General features: G+C 38.0%; 1 protein-coding gene across 1 annotated transcript in view; it reads right to left on the bottom strand.

Annotated features, from left to right (window-relative positions):
* LOC150065030 (proprotein convertase subtilisin/kexin type 5) overlaps window positions 1-18921 on the bottom strand; it is a 279024-nt gene that overhangs the window by 114656 nt on the left and 145447 nt on the right. The window contains exons 6-7 of the mRNA XM_090329624.1: window positions 17434-17522; window positions 13691-13863 (exon numbers count right to left, since the gene is read on the bottom strand). Coding sequence (XP_090185750.1) covers window positions 13691-13863; window positions 17434-17522 — 262 coding nt within the window. The remainder of the gene's footprint in view (window positions 1-13690; window positions 13864-17433; window positions 17523-18921) is intronic.

Consider the following 18921-nt stretch of genomic DNA (forward strand, 5'->3'; position numbering starts at 1 on the left):
ATTCAAACAAAGATCTGATACGAGGGACCACATCACTATCTTTGCCAAGACTCAGCTAACAAATATATAAATGGGTGCCTCTGTGAGGCTGGTTCTCAGGTTTAGTTCAATGAGCCATTTAGCTATCATCGTAATATATGTACACTCCTAAGTAATGATCAAAATTTATAATCTTTGAAATCCTGGCTTAGATTGTAATCATCAAACATGATGAATATGGCTCAAGTGAAACAGACTAAAATCTGTGAAAGAAGTCATATACATTTTCTGTTTGATGGTATCAGGTTAATACAATGTGTCCATGTTTATTACATTGTTGTCTTTATTTTCTGATGGCTTGTACATCATGCAGAAGGTAGCAGTGGCCACATCTATGTCTCCAATCATTACTGTCAAAACTATACTTTCAACTCAGCATGTAGAATCACAACAATGTGGAACTGCAGTGACCTTAACCTGATTGGATCCTTATATACTTTTTAGTCTTCTACTGAAAGAGATATCTATATCACAGCAGAACAACTTTGGAATTCATTTTCCTCTCATGTAGCTCAGTAGTCACTATTAATAGGAAAACAAAGGAAAAGAGGATAGCTATTGATATCTTGCTAATTCAGGAGTATGGTAGTCTAACAGTGGGATTTGCCAAAGTTAATTTACTCACAGAATTACTAATCTCTAGGCTAAAACTAAAATTGAGGTAGCAATAAATATTTCAGATTTTCACCTATCTTTAAGGATACCATAAACTGTGCTGTTTCCCATAAAAATGTACCATAATTTATATTAATACAGTAATAAAAATCTAACTTGATTGTGATTATTACAAAATGTGACACTATACATATATTTATGAAAGTCACATTGTTTCTGTTTCCAAAATACATGGGAATTGTATTGTATACATTTGGCCAGTAGATCCTTAGTTACTCTAAAGTTTTAAATACAGAGTTATAGGAGGATGCAGATAAATCCCAAGAAAGGATTACAAAACAATGACAACCAAGCTATAGTTAAAGTGGAGCCCATTTTAAGTAAGCTCCCTTATCTAATATCACCTACCTCTAGAACATTTCAAAGTACAACAACACTCATCACCTAGCCATTGTCATTTAAATGCAAACTTGTACCAATCTTGGTACAGCTGGGTATCTATCAGATAAAAGCATATCTCTACCAGGTGGAGGTGGTTAATTTTATTATGATTATTATTACTGTTTTTATTATACAAGCCCATTATGCCTCATCTATCTTCTCTTGCTAAACATATGCCTTTTTTTGCGGTACTGGGCTTGAGCTCAGGGCCCGAGCACTGTCATACTTTCTCAAGGCTAGAGCGCTACCATTTGAGCTCAGCACCACTTATGGCTTTTTTTATATATATATGTGGTAGCGAGGAATTGAACCCTGGTATTTGTGCATGCTAGGCAAGGATTCCACTACTAGGCCAAACTCCCAGCCCCATCTAAACATATGCCTTTTATGTAAGGATGAAGAAATCCGTGTGTGTGTGTGTGTGTGTGTGTGTGTGTGTGTGTGTGTGTGTGTGTGTAAAGAACAACTTTCTGATTCAGAAAATAACCTAAATATCCATCAGCTTTAATGTTGAATCCAAGAGTTGATCTTTGCTGGGAAGGAAAAGTAGTAATCAACTATCATAAAATCCTCAAGAACCAGACATATGCAATAAGTGTCCATGAAATATCATAGTTTCCATCCTGTCCCAGAAATTTAAGAGTGAGGTTAGAATGACAGCCACAATTCCAAATAAATAGAGAGATTAATAGCTTGAGTTCACTCATTCTTTTTTGCCTATCCTTGACATGGGCTTTTTTTTTTCCTTTAGGAATTGCTTAATGCTTTTATTGACATTTCCGAAGCCAGACAAAGGAAACAAACAAATGATCTGGACTTGAAACTTCACATTTACACCAAAAGATAAAGCAAACAACCATTCTATGATCCATGTTTTTATAACATCCATACTGATCTACTTTATTTTTTTTCAAGGAAACACAAAGACAAATGCCAAACAAGTGCTGGGTATATAATGGTTGTTTAAGAAAGATTCCTTAGTAAAATAATAGACTTGCCTCATCACAAAAAAAAGATTCAATTTCAGGTTTCTTGCTCTCTTTGCAAAGAATGCTATTGACTACACTTACAGGAAGTAATGAAATGCTGTCAATGAATTAGACACCTGCTGATGAATATCAATTGCAGCCAGCCTTATTAAAGTTTAATAATCCAAATGGGACAGAAAGATGGTTCCACAGCAACTAGACTGTATTTGCTATTGTGTGCTGTTTATTCTGCCCTTACCAGAGTGGTAAAACTAAAGAGCTGGGAAGTTGGCTTACATTTTATTTAGAACATTTTTTTTCATCAAACCATAGCAAGTCCCCTGTGACAAAGGCTGTGTGAATCATCATTCTCTCTCACCTAGTTAAGTCCCTAGACAATAATAGCCACATTATCACCCAGCTAAGTACCTAGATAATTAAACCACACTGACTGCCACCTAACTAAGTACCTGAAAATGACAGCCACACTGCCTATCTCTTAGTTGCAATCAGAATAAATGGACAAATAATGTTATCTCTCAAAGAAAATTCTGGCTCTGAGTTTCTGCAAATCACATCCCCTCTTATCCAAAACACTGCCAATGGACACACCTGTTTTCTTTTTCTAAAAAACAAATCAGTTTGCTATTTAGAACTGACTGGGAAGATGAGGGCAAGAACATCTGTGGAAGGGATCTTGGTTATCTGAAACTTGATAGGGAAGGGGGGAAAACCAATACGGGGAGTGGGTGGTGGGTGGGGGGAGGGAAATGGATACCAAGACATGTGAAAGGGTATCAATGTATGTGAATTAATGCACCTTCTATCTGGCAAATATCATGTAACCCTTTTATTAATTACAATAAAAATATATTAATTAAAAAAAGAAGCAGTGTCAAACTCTCTTAATACTGAAGAGAACAATGTTAGGGTGTGCTGGCTCATGCCTGTAAACCTAGCTGCTCAGGAGGCTGAGATATGAGGATTGCAGTTCAAAGCCAACCTGGCCACAAATGTCTATGAGACTCTTATCTTCAGTCAACTACCAGAAAACAGGAAGAGGTGCTGTGGCTCAAGTGGTAGAGCACTAGCCTTGAGCTGAAGAGCTCAGGGACAGTACCCAGGTCCAGAGTTCAAGCTCCAGGACTGACAAAAAAATAAAAAGAATGTTCAAACCATCTGTTTTAAAGATGACATGCACATTTTCTATTCTGTGGTCCCTGCAGTGATTGTCAGAAACCCTATGTGCCCTTCTACAAAAGCCTAGAATGTTTCTTGCCAGTCATGAGGAGTTCTGATGAATTGTAAAGGGGAGAAAAAGAAAGGGGTAAGGTTTTCATGTAAAAATACATGCAACAAGGGAAGAGAAGCTACATTATGAGAGGAAATGTACTCATTCCCTGACTCATGCAACTGGCACTCTCTGTACATCACCTCCATAATAACAATAAAGTAAATTAATTAAAAAAATTACATGCAGGATTGAAAGGTAAAGCCTGCACCAGAAACTTGGGGAGCATTCACTGGACGAAGTCTGCCAGAGAGGTGTCAGTTCTAATGGTGAGGATAGGAAGACACATTTGATAGACTTGTAACAAGCAGCAGAGGCAAGATATATTTTAGATGACTAGGATCAAGAAGGAAAAATAACTCAGGATTTAGAAAGGCAGAACAGGGGAATGTGGTACTGTATGGAACAAAGAAAGATACAAACATTAGGAAAACTGTGAAGGTCAAACATGTTCAGCTTAATTTTCATGCAGTAGTTCAACAGAATGTGAAATGAAATTCAATTTTAAAAGCAACTAAAATGAAAAAGGTAGTCAAGCACCAGTGGCTTAGGGTTCCTATTATAGCTCCAATGGAGGCCAAAATCTGGAGAATCATGTTTCAAAGCCAGCTTTGGCAGAAAAAAACTAAGGGATGTGATCTGGAAGATAGCCAGCAAAATACTGGACTGAAGGCCTGGCTCAAATGGTAGAGGACCTGTAGAACAAGTGTAATACTTTCCATTAGAATTCCAGTAAAGGAAAAATAAAAGCCCAGAGTAGTAAAAAGCAAAGCTTCAGTCTATGTATGCTAGGAGGCTGAGATCAGGAAGGCTGCAGCGCTAGGCCAACTCAGGCATAAAGGTTAGCAGCTCCTCAATTTCAATCAATAAGCCAGAAGTGTTGCTATGTCCTTATGCTCCCAGCTTTGTCAAAGTTTTAGGTAAATAGAATCATGGTCTATACCATTACTGGACAAAAAGTAAAAATGACTTTAAAAAAATATTTGAAAAGGAAAAAATAAGGAGCTACCCATGCAGTGACTTATGCCTGAAATATTAGCTTATACAGGAAGAGAACTGAGGACAGAGGTTAAAAACAAGCCTGAGCAGGAACGGCTTTGAGACTGTTATATTCAATAAATAAACAAAAACAAACAAACAACAACAAAACAAAAACCAGAAGTGGAGCTGTGGATCAAGGGTAGAGCATAGTCCTGAGAGGAAAAAGGTCAAGTCCTGTGTTCAAGCACCACAACTAGCATCAAAAATGAAAAGAAAGCTTTTGGACTTGTCACAGTAACAGAATATACTAAGGAACTTTGAGAGTCTGAAATCAAACGCCAGTACAACAAGGAAAGATGCAAAAGTGGAAGGAAGGAAAGAAAGAAGGAAGAAGGGAGGGAGGGAGGGAAGGCGAGAGAGAGGGGGAGAAGGGAAAGGGGGCAGATTCGGTCTAGTACAATGGTGCAACAGCTATAATCATAATCCCACACTTCACAGGCTGATGCTGGATGATCTCAAATTCAAGGCTAGCCTTAACTACATGCTGGTAATGGCCAAGAACAAAAGAACCCCAAAGTATTATATGGTCACAGATAAGAACCTGATTAAATAAAGTGAAAAATGTTGCAGTGTTGCAAGATTTTTCAGACCCATTTCAAGTCTAGAAAGTTTCACAAGTGTTCTTGACAGAAAATCTCATGTACACTATCCTTATTTTGTTTATAATTGTAATATTGTAATGGTTTGTGAAATAAACTTTAGTGATGATTTTCTTGGTATTTTCTCTTACTGAGATCATTCATTAGTAACAATATCAGGATTATATAATTATATTCCAAATGGTCATTTAGCAGGACCATTTTGATTAATCGCAGACATATGTAAGTCAAGATTTTAGTGATACTTTACAAGATTAATCAGTAATTCATCTTTATTACTCTTGTCCACATTCCAGGATAATAACAATTAAGACTCACAAGAATCAGACACTTAGATTGGCCCAAGAATGGGTCAGAGTACTTTACAGGTATTAGTTATATAAGCTGCTAAGAAAATTATTAGCCATGAGCTCTGTTTTATAAAGGAGAAACATCCTTATTGAGGCTGGTTACATTGAATGAGCTAAGAAAATACATTTCGAAATCAGAAGGGCAGAACAGACTCTGGGCCTTTTTAAAGCCTGGTTATAATGTAGTAACAGAATGTTAAGCAAAAGCAATGCGAAGATGATTCTTGGGGAAATCAATTCAGTACACAAAGTGAATTTGCATGAAAATCACTCACACATTCCCTCACTCATCCAGCTTTTACTCCCTAAACACATCTTGAGTACTGGATACTGTTCTGGGAAATTGGTACACAGTGGAACAGATGCTGGATGTTTATAGAAGAGGCAATCAATAAGTGGCAAATATAATAACAGATAATAATCACAAAAAACAGGTTCTGCAGGGTTGCAGTGTGTGTGTGTGTGTGTGTGTGTGTGTGTGTGTGTGTGTGTGACACATATGTACATGTAGGTAGACAGAGCAACATCCTGGTTGCCCTGTTAGGTCAAGTTGGATGAGAGCACAAAGAAGTGCTGTGGTTGGCTTGGAAAGTCACAGTGACCTTGCCAAGAGCATCTTTAGTGGATACCTAGGGTGGAGTCCTGATGTAGGGGCTTCAAGAGATAATGAAAGAATTGCTGGGAGAGGGCAAGATTGGATAATAGACTCCAGAAATTTCATCCTCAAAGGAAGAAGGGGAATAAAACTGTAAGACATATGGTTTATCTGTATATTGATGGTAGTAACAGAGTTGAAAATAAAATTTGCAAAAATAAGTCCTTGAGAGGGATCTTTAATGGGGAAAGCAGGGATAGGACTCAGTGAAGAAATGGACAAGATGGCTTCAGGTAGAAGAAAAGTTAATTCACCAAAGTAATACAAGTCATGTTCTGTTCTGTTCATTCCTGAGGGGGAACTTAAGAATGAAATGTGTCAAATATAATAGCTACCATAATTACTACATTTCTTTGAGCTTCATGTTTAGACTTTTGTGACTATTATTGGATTTCCAGTTATCTTATATGTGAAATTCTAGAAGAAGTGCACATAGCACAATTTTCTCCAAGGTCTTCAAACAGTTGAACACCTGGCTAACAAGAACAAGGCCCTCATTTGAAAGCTCTGTGCCATCAAAAACATAATAACAATAAAAAGATTACTGTGGAGATTACCACTTAATCATATATTCTAAGGCTTGGAAGAGCTATTCCACTATAGCTAGCCAAAATCTTAAATGAAGTTCCTGTTATTACCATTAGTATTTACCATTAGCATTAATTGTATGCAGCCCAAACTATATTCTAATACTTGCAGGTAGTTTTTATTTTTTCCTTATAGCTTCTTAGCATCAAATAAAATACAGTTCTGGAGCAAGTTGTCAACTATGCTATGCTTTGTTTACCATAGTTTCTTGAATGCCATTTTGGCACATTAATTTTAAAGGGGCTATAAATTGGATCAACCATGATTTTTCTCAAATCTGTGAAAGCATCCTATGGAGCCAAATGCTTATCTTCGAGCAAACGAGACCATTTTGAAATTCAATACTTGCAATGTTTTTTTTTCTTTTTGTCAGCAAGCAGAAGAAAGAAATGCAATCAATACTTGGATTCCCTGAGCAAAACATATTTCTTTCCTCCATGGAAGTCTATCTTGCTACTAAGATTTTCCTCTGTTGCTGCCTATTTTTTCCTGTGATGTGGACATGGCTGCCACCCTGGAACAACTTTCTTCAGAAAGCATTCAGACTTACACTCTTATTTCCCATCTCTGACACCAAACACAATGACATCGCATAGGAGCCATGTATAGGCCCCTCCATGTTTAGAGATTTCCAAGGTACTGATTAGACTCACTATTGGGCCCTTGACCTCCAGCTCTCTTTTCAATCTGCATGTTTTCAATGCCACAGATAGTGTACTATGCTGAGAATGCATGAAGACTTTTCTCCTCTGGATTCTTTGATTCTGCATGGCACAATTCTCCCCACAGCAATTCGAATGACTGGCTTATCATTTATGCTTCTGTTCAAATGAAGCCTCCTAAATGCTTGCCATCCTAACCAACATTACTGCCTGCCCACATCTAACATTCAATCCACTTCATTCATTGCACTAACGAAATAGTTTTCGGTAATCCAGTTCTTGCTTGTTTGTTCTCTTGTTGCTAGAGTCTAGGGATTTTTGTGGATTACATACAAAGTGTAGAGGTCTTCTTCACCCCTTTATCTAAAATGCATAGAGGGCAGAGCTCATTGAATTTAATAGGATGAATAAATCATAACTATTCTTGACTTTCTTTGTGGATAATGGGGCTTGAGCTTGGCCTAGGGGCTGTCCCTGAGCTCGTCAACTCAAGGCTACCACCTTACCCTGGAGCTAAGCCCCAATTCCCCTTTTCTGGAGGTTAGATGGAGATAAGAGTCTCTGGTCCTTTTGTGCCTGGGCTGGCTTTGAAACTTGATGCTCAGATCTCAGCCTCCTGTTTAACTAGGATTACAGGTGTGAGCCACCACACCCAGCTCTTGATTTTTGTAGATGGCACAGGTAAAATATCAACCGGGCAGAGTGGCTTCTGGCTGTCCATGGAATCTCAGTTACATAACAGAAGGCATTACTTACTAGCCATGTAACATATAGAGGGGCAGCCATGCATTCTTCTATATTTTTTCCCAGTATTGTTTTGAAGTACCAAAGTTTGAATGCATATTCTACCAGTGCTCTACCATTTAGTTCATAACATCAGCCCCTTTTTTATTTTACCTTGGCTATTATCATGCCTGGGCTTGCCTTGGACAAGGATACTTCTACTTATGCTACCCTATGTAGCTAGGAATGGCAGGAACATAGCACTATATCAAGCCATTTTGTTTCTTCCATAGATGTGATAACAGGCACACGTGACTGTGTCTAGCCATTGGTGAAAATGGAGTCTTAGAACTTGGAAGTGCCTTGAACCAGGATTCCTTGATCTCTGATTCCTAAGTATCTAAAATTATAGGCATGAGCCACTACAGTTAAATTATTTTTCATCTTATACCTCTTATTTATCTGATTAATTCACAATGGATATTATATAAAGAGTGCAAGTTAGAATAATTTCAAGGAATATAAAATTTCTTGTTTTGTTCATGCCTAATAACAGAAAAGACACTAAAATTTCCGTTTACTGGAAATAACTTGTTAATATGCATTGTTGTTCCTAGGTATCTCAAGAAACATCTTTTGGAAAAATATGTTAAATTCAGGACTACGCACATGCATAACTATCATGAATAATAGATCTGAAAGGTATTGCTTTTTCACTGTCTTTAGTGCTAGTCATACCTTCAGTTTCACTTGCAATGAAGGACAGAAAGTCTGCCCTGACCTCTATCATATTATTTCTAATCTACTGCACTTTGCAACTCAATGGAATTGTCTGAAAGTTGCAATTCAGTCATTTGTTAGACAAGAAAGATGGGGGAACAGAGGATAGTCATTTGGAATAAAGTGATCTTTCCTCAGCTGGGCCTTAGTGACTCATGCCTGTAATCCTAGCTAATGAGGAGGTTGAGAACTGAAGATCAAGGTGCAAAGCCAGGCCCAGAAGGGAAGTCCATGAGACTGAAATTAACCACCTAAAAACCAGAATGAGAACTGTGGCTCAAGTGGTAGAGTGTGAGCCTTGAATATAAAATCTAAGGGGGCAGTGCACAGGTCCTAAAAGCAACTTCCTGTACTGGTGGAAAACCAAAACAAAAATTTTCTGGTTGTGTATAATATTAATTCCCTTATGCACCTTATCTCATTTAATGCTCATAACATTGCTGTGAGCATGTACTATGACAGTTTTAGATGAGATGTGTAGGAGTAGACTATTTCATCTATGTAACATCACAGAAAAGTAAATGATATTGGACTTGATCTTAGCCTAATTGCAAATTGTCTGTGTGGATATCACATAGAATACTGACCAGTTGAACTTTTCTCTTTTCAAGTGATTGATATTGGGGTTTCCATATTGACATGTATCATTATTGGAGTTAGAAAGCAAGTTGGTGTTTTGATTTTTCTTTTCTTTTTTTTTTTTGTGCCATCCTGGGACTTATACTCAGGGCCTGAGTGCTATCATTGAGTTTCCCCACCCTACCAACCTCAGGCTAGTTCTGTACCCCTTGAGACACAATTTCATTTAAAAGTTCCTTTTTTTTTAAAAGCAGTTTATTGGAGATATGAGTTTTCAAGACTTTTCCATCCAGGCTGGTTTCAAACCCTATCCTCAGATCCTCCTGAGTAGGTAGGATTATTAGTTACTACTTCAACACTATAAGTGAAGGATTCACTTATAAACAAAATTCATTTTTGTTCTTCAAAGAAATGCTAAATATATTATGGTGTCTAACGTTTGACTGCTTTTGGTACTAAGGAGTAAACCAAGGGCCACACGCATACTAAAATGTGGTCTATACCACAATTTTGAGATTAATAAAACAAAAGAGTTCTGTCCTTGCAAGTTACTCTGGAAGGGTGTTCAAGGGTTACTGTTGAGAGAAAACAGCATTGTGTAAAGGTACAATATGATTCTCAGCTGACATAGTCAATGTCTAAGCATAGGAAACTATGTCTATACTTTTAGCATTACCTAGTTAGATTGGAAATGCTATAAATAGTTTCAACTCCATTTTTTTGTGTGATCTTTCACAATAAATACAAATATAATCTGTGTTTTGGTGTGCTCACATGACCTGATTTCTAATACTCACCTGCCTTTTGCACTACAATTTTTTTACTTGAACTTTCCAACTTCTAGAACTATAAGACAATAAATTTCTGCTCTTGTAAATTATTTTTTGTCATCATATCTCAACACGGACTAAGATTTTTTATTTATTTTATACAGAAGCTTACAGCTTATTTGTATTAAAAAAACAAGTTCAGAAGCAAAAGTAAGATTGAAACTTGTTCCAGAGTATCTGATTATCCATTGGCATTCTTATCATAATTTGCAAAAATAGTTACTGGACGTGGCCACTTTTTTTTTGGTCAGCCACTGGGCTTGAACTGGACTTGGGTGCTGTCCCTGAGCTCTTCAACTCAAGGCTACTGCCCTACCCCTTGAACCACAGTGCTACTTCTGGTTTTCTGGTGATCAGTTGGAGATAGGAGTCTCACAAACTCTCCTGTGCTGGCTGACTTTGACTCTGATCCTCAGATCTCAACCTCCTGCAGAGCTAGGATTACAGGCAGGAGCCGCTGGTACCTGGGTAATATGGCCACTTTTTCCATGAGCATATACAACCACGAAGGTATGAATAGCACTACTATAAAAAATATCATGTCCACGAGAAAATCCAGATTTTTTTTTCTTTCTTTGACTATACTGGGAGTGGAGGGATGTTGACTTCCTATATTCATACATGCTAGACAGGAGCTGTTACCCCTGAGGAAATAGCTCCAGCTCTGACATTTGAGTTAGGGTCTCACTCTCTGCCCAGGCACACTCGGGTACAATGTAGCTAGAACAGTAGCTAGAATCATCGACACGTGTCAGTCTCAGCCTCCAAAGTAGATAAGGTTACAGGCATGAGCCACTCATAGCCAGCTCAGATTATTCTTTATTGTGTCGTACATATAAAGCCTGATTAGCTATGAATTAAATTTAGTTCACTTAGTGAGAATGAATAGTCTATGCAAGGCTTAAATAGCAAAATTAGTCATTTATAGTCCACAAGATTGCCATTACTCAATATACAGGATTTAGTCTTAGAATGTTTTGAACTGAATATTGTAGGCCATGAGTTAGAAGATTAACCTACAGTTTAAACGCTAAGGGAGCTGAAAATGAACAGAGCTAGAGAAAGGAACTGTCATAATCAAACCTGAACAAGGATTTAATTAGAAAATGCTTACAAAATTAACACATAATTTCTCCCTGCAACCAATTTCAAAATAATCATAATGATCTACGTTAGCTCACCCTCTAAAACTAGCCCAGTTTCACAAACATGTGGAAGACTCATTATTATTTTACTCCTGCTGCAACACTGCATTAATCAACCGACTTTGCTTTGATATTCCAAAGTTGGGAAGAATACCTAACAACTTTGGAGTTAGCATCATTCTTTGTAAATTAAATTTGTTCTAGCAAAAAATTCAATGCACTGTCTGGATTTTATGAAGCCCATTCAAGTGTATCAAGCACGAGTTGTTTTCTTCAGGGATTTAGAATTTAGTGGTGAGGATGAAGATATACACAGAAGTTTGATATTAAACACTGTAACACCAATAAGAATATAAACAACAGGAAGCACAGATTAAAGCTGATGATCATGAATCACAGTTTGTGGGAAATGGGGAATAACTGAAACTTGAAAATCAAAGATGATATGGCCAAATGTGTTAGGACATGGGTATGTGGTATGCTGCTGAGATCATTTTCGGGAAATCAGTGCGTGGGGATGAATAACAAGGGTATATTGAAAAGAGTTAAGGAAAGCATGAAAGGTTAGGGCCAGATCAATGGTGGCTTTCAATGAATATAACTAAATATACATTTGAACTCGCCCTAAGAACCATTCGAAAGTAAGAATGCTTATGATAGAGCTCTTCTCCCTTCATGATTGTATTAGCCCCTGTGTGTGTGTGTGTGTGTGTGTGTGTGTGTGTGTCTGTGTGTAGTTGTATGTGACTGCACTAAGACTTGAACTCAGGAACTCAGCATTAGGCTTTAGGTTTCTTGCTGAAGACTGGTACTCTATCATTTGAGTCACAAGTCTAAGTCCAACTTTCTGGTATTTATATGAAGGTCAGAGTCTCTGGGTTCCAGCTTTGTGGTAGTTAAGAGAAGGATAGATCCTCAGTGACTTTCTTAAAACCCTGCCCAGACAGGCTTCAAAACACAGATCTCATTCAGTGCGTGGTAGCTCACGGCTGTAATCCTGGCTACTCAGGAGGCTGAGATCTGAGGATCAAGGCTCAAAGGTAGCCCTGACACAAAAAGACATGAGACTCTTACCTCCAATTAACTTGTAATTAACTTCTAGAAAACAACAAGTGGGGCTTGGCTCAAGGGTAAGGTTACTGTCTTACCCTTGAGCTGAAGAGCTCAGGGACTGCACCCAGGCCAAGTTCAAGCCCCATGACCCACAAAGCAAACACACACACATACAAACAAAAAAACAGATCCCCCAGTCTTCTGAGGAGCTATGAGTATGAGTTTGAACCTCCAGAAGCCAACAAATGTCTTTAGTTTCATTTAAGACAGGATCTCTTTAGATTTGTGCTTTGAGCCGGGCACTCACGTCTGGTGGCTATAATCCTAGCTACTCAGAGACTGAGATGTGAGACTCAAACAGGGACAGCACCCAGGCTCTGAGTTTAAGCCCCAGGTCAGGTAAAGAAGGAGAAAGAAAGAAGAGGAGGAGGAAGAGGAGGAGGGGGGGAGAGGAAGGGGAGAAGGAGGAGGGGTGGGAAGGAGAAAGAAGGAAGGGGTGGAAGGAGGAGAAGCAGAAAGAGGGGTAGGAGGAGGAGGAAAATGAAAGGAGGAGATTTGTGCTTTAAGATAGTCATTATATTAGGTGGTTAGTGAGCCTTTTCATATTTATTTATTTATGTATTTATTTATGGATGTATGTATTTATTTGTTACTGGTCATGGGGCCTGAATGCTGTCCCTGAGCTCTTTCACTCAAAGCTAGTGTTGTATCACTTTGAGCTACAGGGCCACTTCCAGTTATTTGGTTGTTAATTGGAGATAAGAGTCTCACAGACTTTCCTTCCTAAGCTGACTATAAATTGTGATCCCCAGATCTCAGCCTCCTGAGTAGCTACAGAAGTGAGCCACCAGTGCCCAACAACTGAGCCAGTTAATGAAGTCAAATAGAATAATAGGCTAGACACCTAGTCAGAGAGCTTGAGAGCCGGTATGAAGATCATACTGTCTTGAAACAGGTTGAGAGTAGGGAAGAAATGGCAAAGGGGAAACACTAAGAAGGGTCTAGCTGGATGTCAACTGACATCAAATGGACCTGCCAATCACTTTTAATCCTAAGAATTTCCTTTAACAAATGCAAGAGCAACATCTTGATATATTTCCACCAAACGAACCTAAGCAGCCTTGTCCTTTCTCCAAAGAAACTAGAGCTTCTAGTTCACTCGTCGAACCAACAGAATTCACCATGACAAGCTTCCAATATTTCTATACCTTTTAGCCTCCCAGGCCCAGTATATGAACTCAATCATTTCTGTAGCTTGGAGGATGGGGAGATCTCAAATTTTCCTAGGTGTACCATCACTTCAGATGAGTCTCACTGCTTGTAAGACGTACCATTCTTACGCCATTTTCAAAGGCTTGCCGTGTGAGGGGAGCCGGTCCATCTACAGTCTTGCCATCATCATCTGGGCCCCAGCTGGCACTGTAAATGTGCACGTGCTGGGGATTGAAGCTGACTGACTTTGCTTCCACCATGTCTGTAACATCTCCATCCAGCATCCGCACACCTTCAAAGCAGAAAAAGCAAGTATGAGTTCATTCCAAAGGTTTCAACACCCAAAATATTCAGGATCAGGATTAGGGGAAGAGGATACATGTTGTTGTTGTCTTGGGCTAGTTCCAGGGCTTGAACTCATGGATTTTTGCTCCTTACTCCTTTGCTTTACCAGCTGAGCAATGGCTCTACCTCAGCTTTCTGCTCGTTCATGGCAAAGTCTCCTGGAATTTTCTCCCTAAACTGGATTGTAACCATGATACTCCAGGTCTTAGACTCTTACGTAGCTAGAATTGCAACAGTATGGCACCACTGCCCATTACAAATTACTTTTTCACTCAACATTTAACTGACCATACTTCCCTGTTAAAGAATAAAGTATACCTTGAAGAGGCAGTCTTAAAGAAGAAAAAGTTATATTGCATATAAAAGAACAAATCTTAAACAACAGCAACAATAATTTTTTTCTTTTGTCTATTTTCCCAAACTTCCTATTTCTACAATTCCTATTTCCATGATCTCTTCCTTCTCCTCATCCGCTCCTAAGGGGTACTTGACAAAGATCATCAAGTAATTTACCTTCCTGAATTTCTCATTATTAAGTAGCTTGTGTCCATATTTGTTATATAATATTCTAATCTAAGTAGGAACGGGTGGCTCACACCTAAAGGCCTAGCTATTCAAGAGAATTAGATCTGAGAATAAAGGTTCAGAGTCAGACTAGGCAGAAAAGTTCTGAGTCTTATCTCCAATTAATCACCAAAAAGTCTAGAAATGGAGCTGTAGTTCAAGGGATAGAGCCTGAGTCTTGAGCAAAAAAGATAAGGGAAAGCTCACAGACCCAATATTGCAACAAGAAAATAAATAAAGAAAAATAATTAATTTTAACTTTAGCAGCCTTATAAAAGCTGGGATGCTGCCAAGTTAGCATAGCTTCATTTTTTCCATATTTATATTGTCTCTTAGTTTTCAGATTGACATAAACTTAATATAGATATATATCTATATATGATTTTTACAATATTATTTTTCAATCCAGTAATAAATAGGAATGTGTTTAATGCTTCAGTTAATTCTCAGACAATTTAAAGAAGGGAAAACAATTTATAATTAACCGTTTTTCAAACATAATTACTGTGATAATCAAAAATAAATTGTATGTCAGATGAAGGGCCTTCCTTTATCTCTTTCTTTTTGGAAACAATATGAGCATATCTACTTATCAATATCCCAACTATAACAAAATGTCTAATTGTTAAGTAAACCCATCAGTCCTTACACTAAATATCATTGTCAACTAGGTAGAATTTCAAACAGTCATTGGTTATCAATAATCATATTTAATAGTAAAACCTTAAGGATTAGATATATATGGATTGAATTGGGACTATTCACAGAAAATGAAAATATATTGTAGAAACTGTACTTCCTATGCTTTCAAAAATTAACTTTAAAACCTGAAAAAATAGAAATGATGCACAATAAACACATATGTGCTAATTGTTCATCAGTAGTTAACATTTTGTCTGATTTTCTTCTTTGAAAGATACAAACATTAGGTTGAAATATTTTGGCCTCCATGAGTGACAGACATAACAATCACTTGTTTATTTACAAAAAAAAATATAGAGTGAAACCTCTATTGTCACCTAACTTCCAATAACACAAATTTCTAGTAAGTATCTCCACAAACATGGGTGCTTTTTACATCTCTGCCACAGATAATCTCCTTTGTCGCTTCACTGGATTGAGAGATACCTAAGAGATTAACAAACAATACTTCTCAATGTATTTCCAGATAGGTCTGATCCATCAGAAAGTAACTGAGTGGAGAAAGATCTGGCAGGAATGTAGGTGGCACTGTCAAATTGACCAGGGCAGACACTGGAAGAAGGAAGAAACCATCTACTGGATACATGCTCACTCTTAATGAGACAGTGTTGATGCTGCTGGAGTTCAGATTCCGTCTTCTTGAGCCTTTCAGTGAAGAGTTGTGCCAGTAACTCTTCAGTGAGTTGTATTGCCTTCAGCCTTCTTCTAGAGCTTTCTCTCTGGTCTGCATATTTTGAGACTTCTAGCTTTTTGGATTAAGCACCTACTAGATTGTACATCTCACTCTGTAGCTTGAAGTCCACTATGGTTGTATTGTAACTATCCTCTATTATAATAAATACCCATTTATAATTATACATAATTAGTGAAAATGGTCACGTGTAATTATTTAACATAATTTATACGTACATATATAACTCATATGTAGTTGTGTCATGTCAGAATGTTCATGTGTAGAGCAAGTTTAAGATATGATCATACACTTGATTTTTTTCTTCTTAAAGAGGAATTGCCATTAAGATAGATCATTATGTTCTTTAGTTCCTCCTCTTCTTCCTTTAAGGTCAGCAAGTGGGCTGGGCTTGGGTTGGAGTGTAATTCTGATGACCCAGCCAGTGAGAATGTATGTAAGAGTTAAGGGTAGCCATAATCTCACTCCTGTGGAGGATGCTGGAAGCACTGTCAGCTCTCTTCATGAAAAAGCTTTTGTCTTCTTTCCTCAGATTCTCCACATACCTTGAGCCATGCTGACTACTAAATAACAAATAATCATATGTGAAGAACTCAGGGTGAAATAACGGAATAAAAGAGATGAAATGTACAACCCACTGAAAATCAGGTGACTGACTGTCAGAAAACTTTTCCTTCGCATTGTTACTAACTAGTACAATTCCATTTTATCTGTGGTTTTCCATCAGTAATTTCAGTCACCCAGGATAAACTGAGTACTAAAAATAATAAATGGATTATTCAAGAAATTCATGGTTTAAAATAATCTTACCTAATATGATTATAGCTCTCTGCATTGTATTTTGTTATTATTTATTTATTTTTTATTATCTGGTTGTGGAAGTGTGATTCACGTTATGACACTTTCAACAGCCTCTCCTGGAATACCCTTAAGGCAGTGACTCAAATCTTCCCATTTGTATGTGTGTGGCTGTGGAAATTGGCTGTTGCTTATGAAGATGAGTTCAAATGAGAATGTGACAGCTCGCTTCCATCAACATTTATGTTCACACTGCCTTGACGGAATCTTTACATTAAAAACGGATGTAATTTATATATATATGCATGTTTTATTTATCATTATGAATCATTCATGAATACACTACTACTAGTTCTGGGATGAGAAGAGTGTATTTTAACATCATTAGTTCAGTTACAACTAAAATGAAGTTGATGTGAAGCTTTGGCAATGCTCTGAGACAAATCTTAAAATTCTACTTCCACAAAGATATTTTAGTTTAATGTTTCAGTATTAGTCCTGACTTAGGCAGTAAGGTCAATGGTACAGTTATCTTAATGAATGAAGTTTGCTCTTAACCCTGAGATACTTTAAAGGTCCTGCATCAGTGGTCCTCAAGCATTCACAATAATTCATCATTATCATTCTCCTATGGCTGCAGAAACAGTTGAATACTTCAATGCATAGCTATGTCCGTTTATAGTTTAAAAAGGATTCGGAAAGTCAAATAGCAAAAACGCTGTCTGGCTCTCGTCCACATCCACGTAACTTGGTTGCCCATACCTCCAATCTTGGCGTTGAAAGCAATTCCCACAGTACAGTGAGAGTTGTTTGCAGCAGCTGCCACTTCTCCAGCACATCGGGTCCCATGCCTGCAGGCAGAGCACACACATGGGCCAGAGTAAGACACTTCCATCTCACAAAACCACCGTGTCACTGCCACCACTCACACTGTGAAATGGTGAGGAACATATCCAGCTGTGGCTTTTTCTAGAGCTACTACCCAAGTAGCTCTTAGTCTGTCTATAAAAAAAAATTAACACATCATTATGTGGCTATGGATTATATTCTTTATATGCCTATATTTGATATCTTGGTCTTCCAATTACAAAACCTTCCCATCAACTGAAAAAACACTGTCTAGGTTTCTTTATGCTCTCTAAACCTTGTCAGAACAATGTGGTAGGCAGATACCAGATACTAATATGCATTTGAAATGTGACTGATACAATTTTTTTTTGCCAGTCCTGGGCTTGAGCTGAGGGCCTGAGCACTGTCCTTGGACTTTCTCAAGGCTAGAGCTCTACCACTTGAGCCTCAGCACCACTTCTGGCTTTTTTTCTATGTATGTGGTACCGAGGAATCGAACCCGGGTCTTCATGCACGCTAGGCAAGCACCTTTAACCACTAGGCCAAACTCCCGGCCCCTGACTGATACAATTTTTATAATTTTAAAAGTTAATAGTCCATTCAAGTTTTAGAATAGTTGAGAATCTCCTTTTCAAGCTGTGAACATAGAATACAGATCAAATATTCCCAAATAAATGTTGTAATATAGGCTGTGTTAAGTGGTAATATACACTGGATTGCAACAATTCTGTACAGGAAAAATGTCTTCAATCTGAATTGACCTTCAGAATCATTCCCTCCAAAAGGGGCAATTTGAAACACAAGGTGGTTACAAGTGTTTGCTTAGAAGACTGCAATGAGAAGAATACTTGAGTAAATCACATCTATGGGAAAAGCACCAAAACTAATAATATCTCTGATGGTTACCACAGAGAAAGAAGGCAAGGACTGGCAAGATGTGTTTGATCTTGCTAATGATATCCAAAGCCCACATTTTTCCACATTGGCAGAGATGCACACACTTGGGAAGATTCACGATATTGATGAAAACAAGAGCCAAAGGGTGACTAAAACTCACATACCAAAATCCATTAAAATGCTTTCAATTGCCTGGTACAGGTGGCTCACCCATGTGCTCCTAACTACTCAGCTAGCTCAAATCTGAGCATTTGGTTTGAAGCCAGCCCAGGCAGGAGAGTCTGTGAGACTCTTATTCCCAATAAACTACTCAGAAAAAAAAAACAAAACAACAAACAAACCTGGAAGTGGTGCTGTGGCTCAAGTGGCAGAGCATTATGAGTCTTGAGCCAAAAGAAGCTTTGAGCACACCTGGCGCTCAAACCCAAAAACTAATACCCCCCAAAAAAAGTCATTATTTTTTATTTTGCTGTACACCTTCTTTGGACCACATCTAGCATGGGG

Source organism: Megascapheus bottae, chromosome 3 (assembly GCF_031878675.1).
Source record: "Megascapheus bottae isolate mThoBot1 chromosome 3, mThoBot2.hap1, whole genome shotgun sequence".
Lineage (NCBI taxonomy): Eukaryota > Metazoa > Chordata > Mammalia > Rodentia > Geomyidae > Megascapheus > Megascapheus bottae.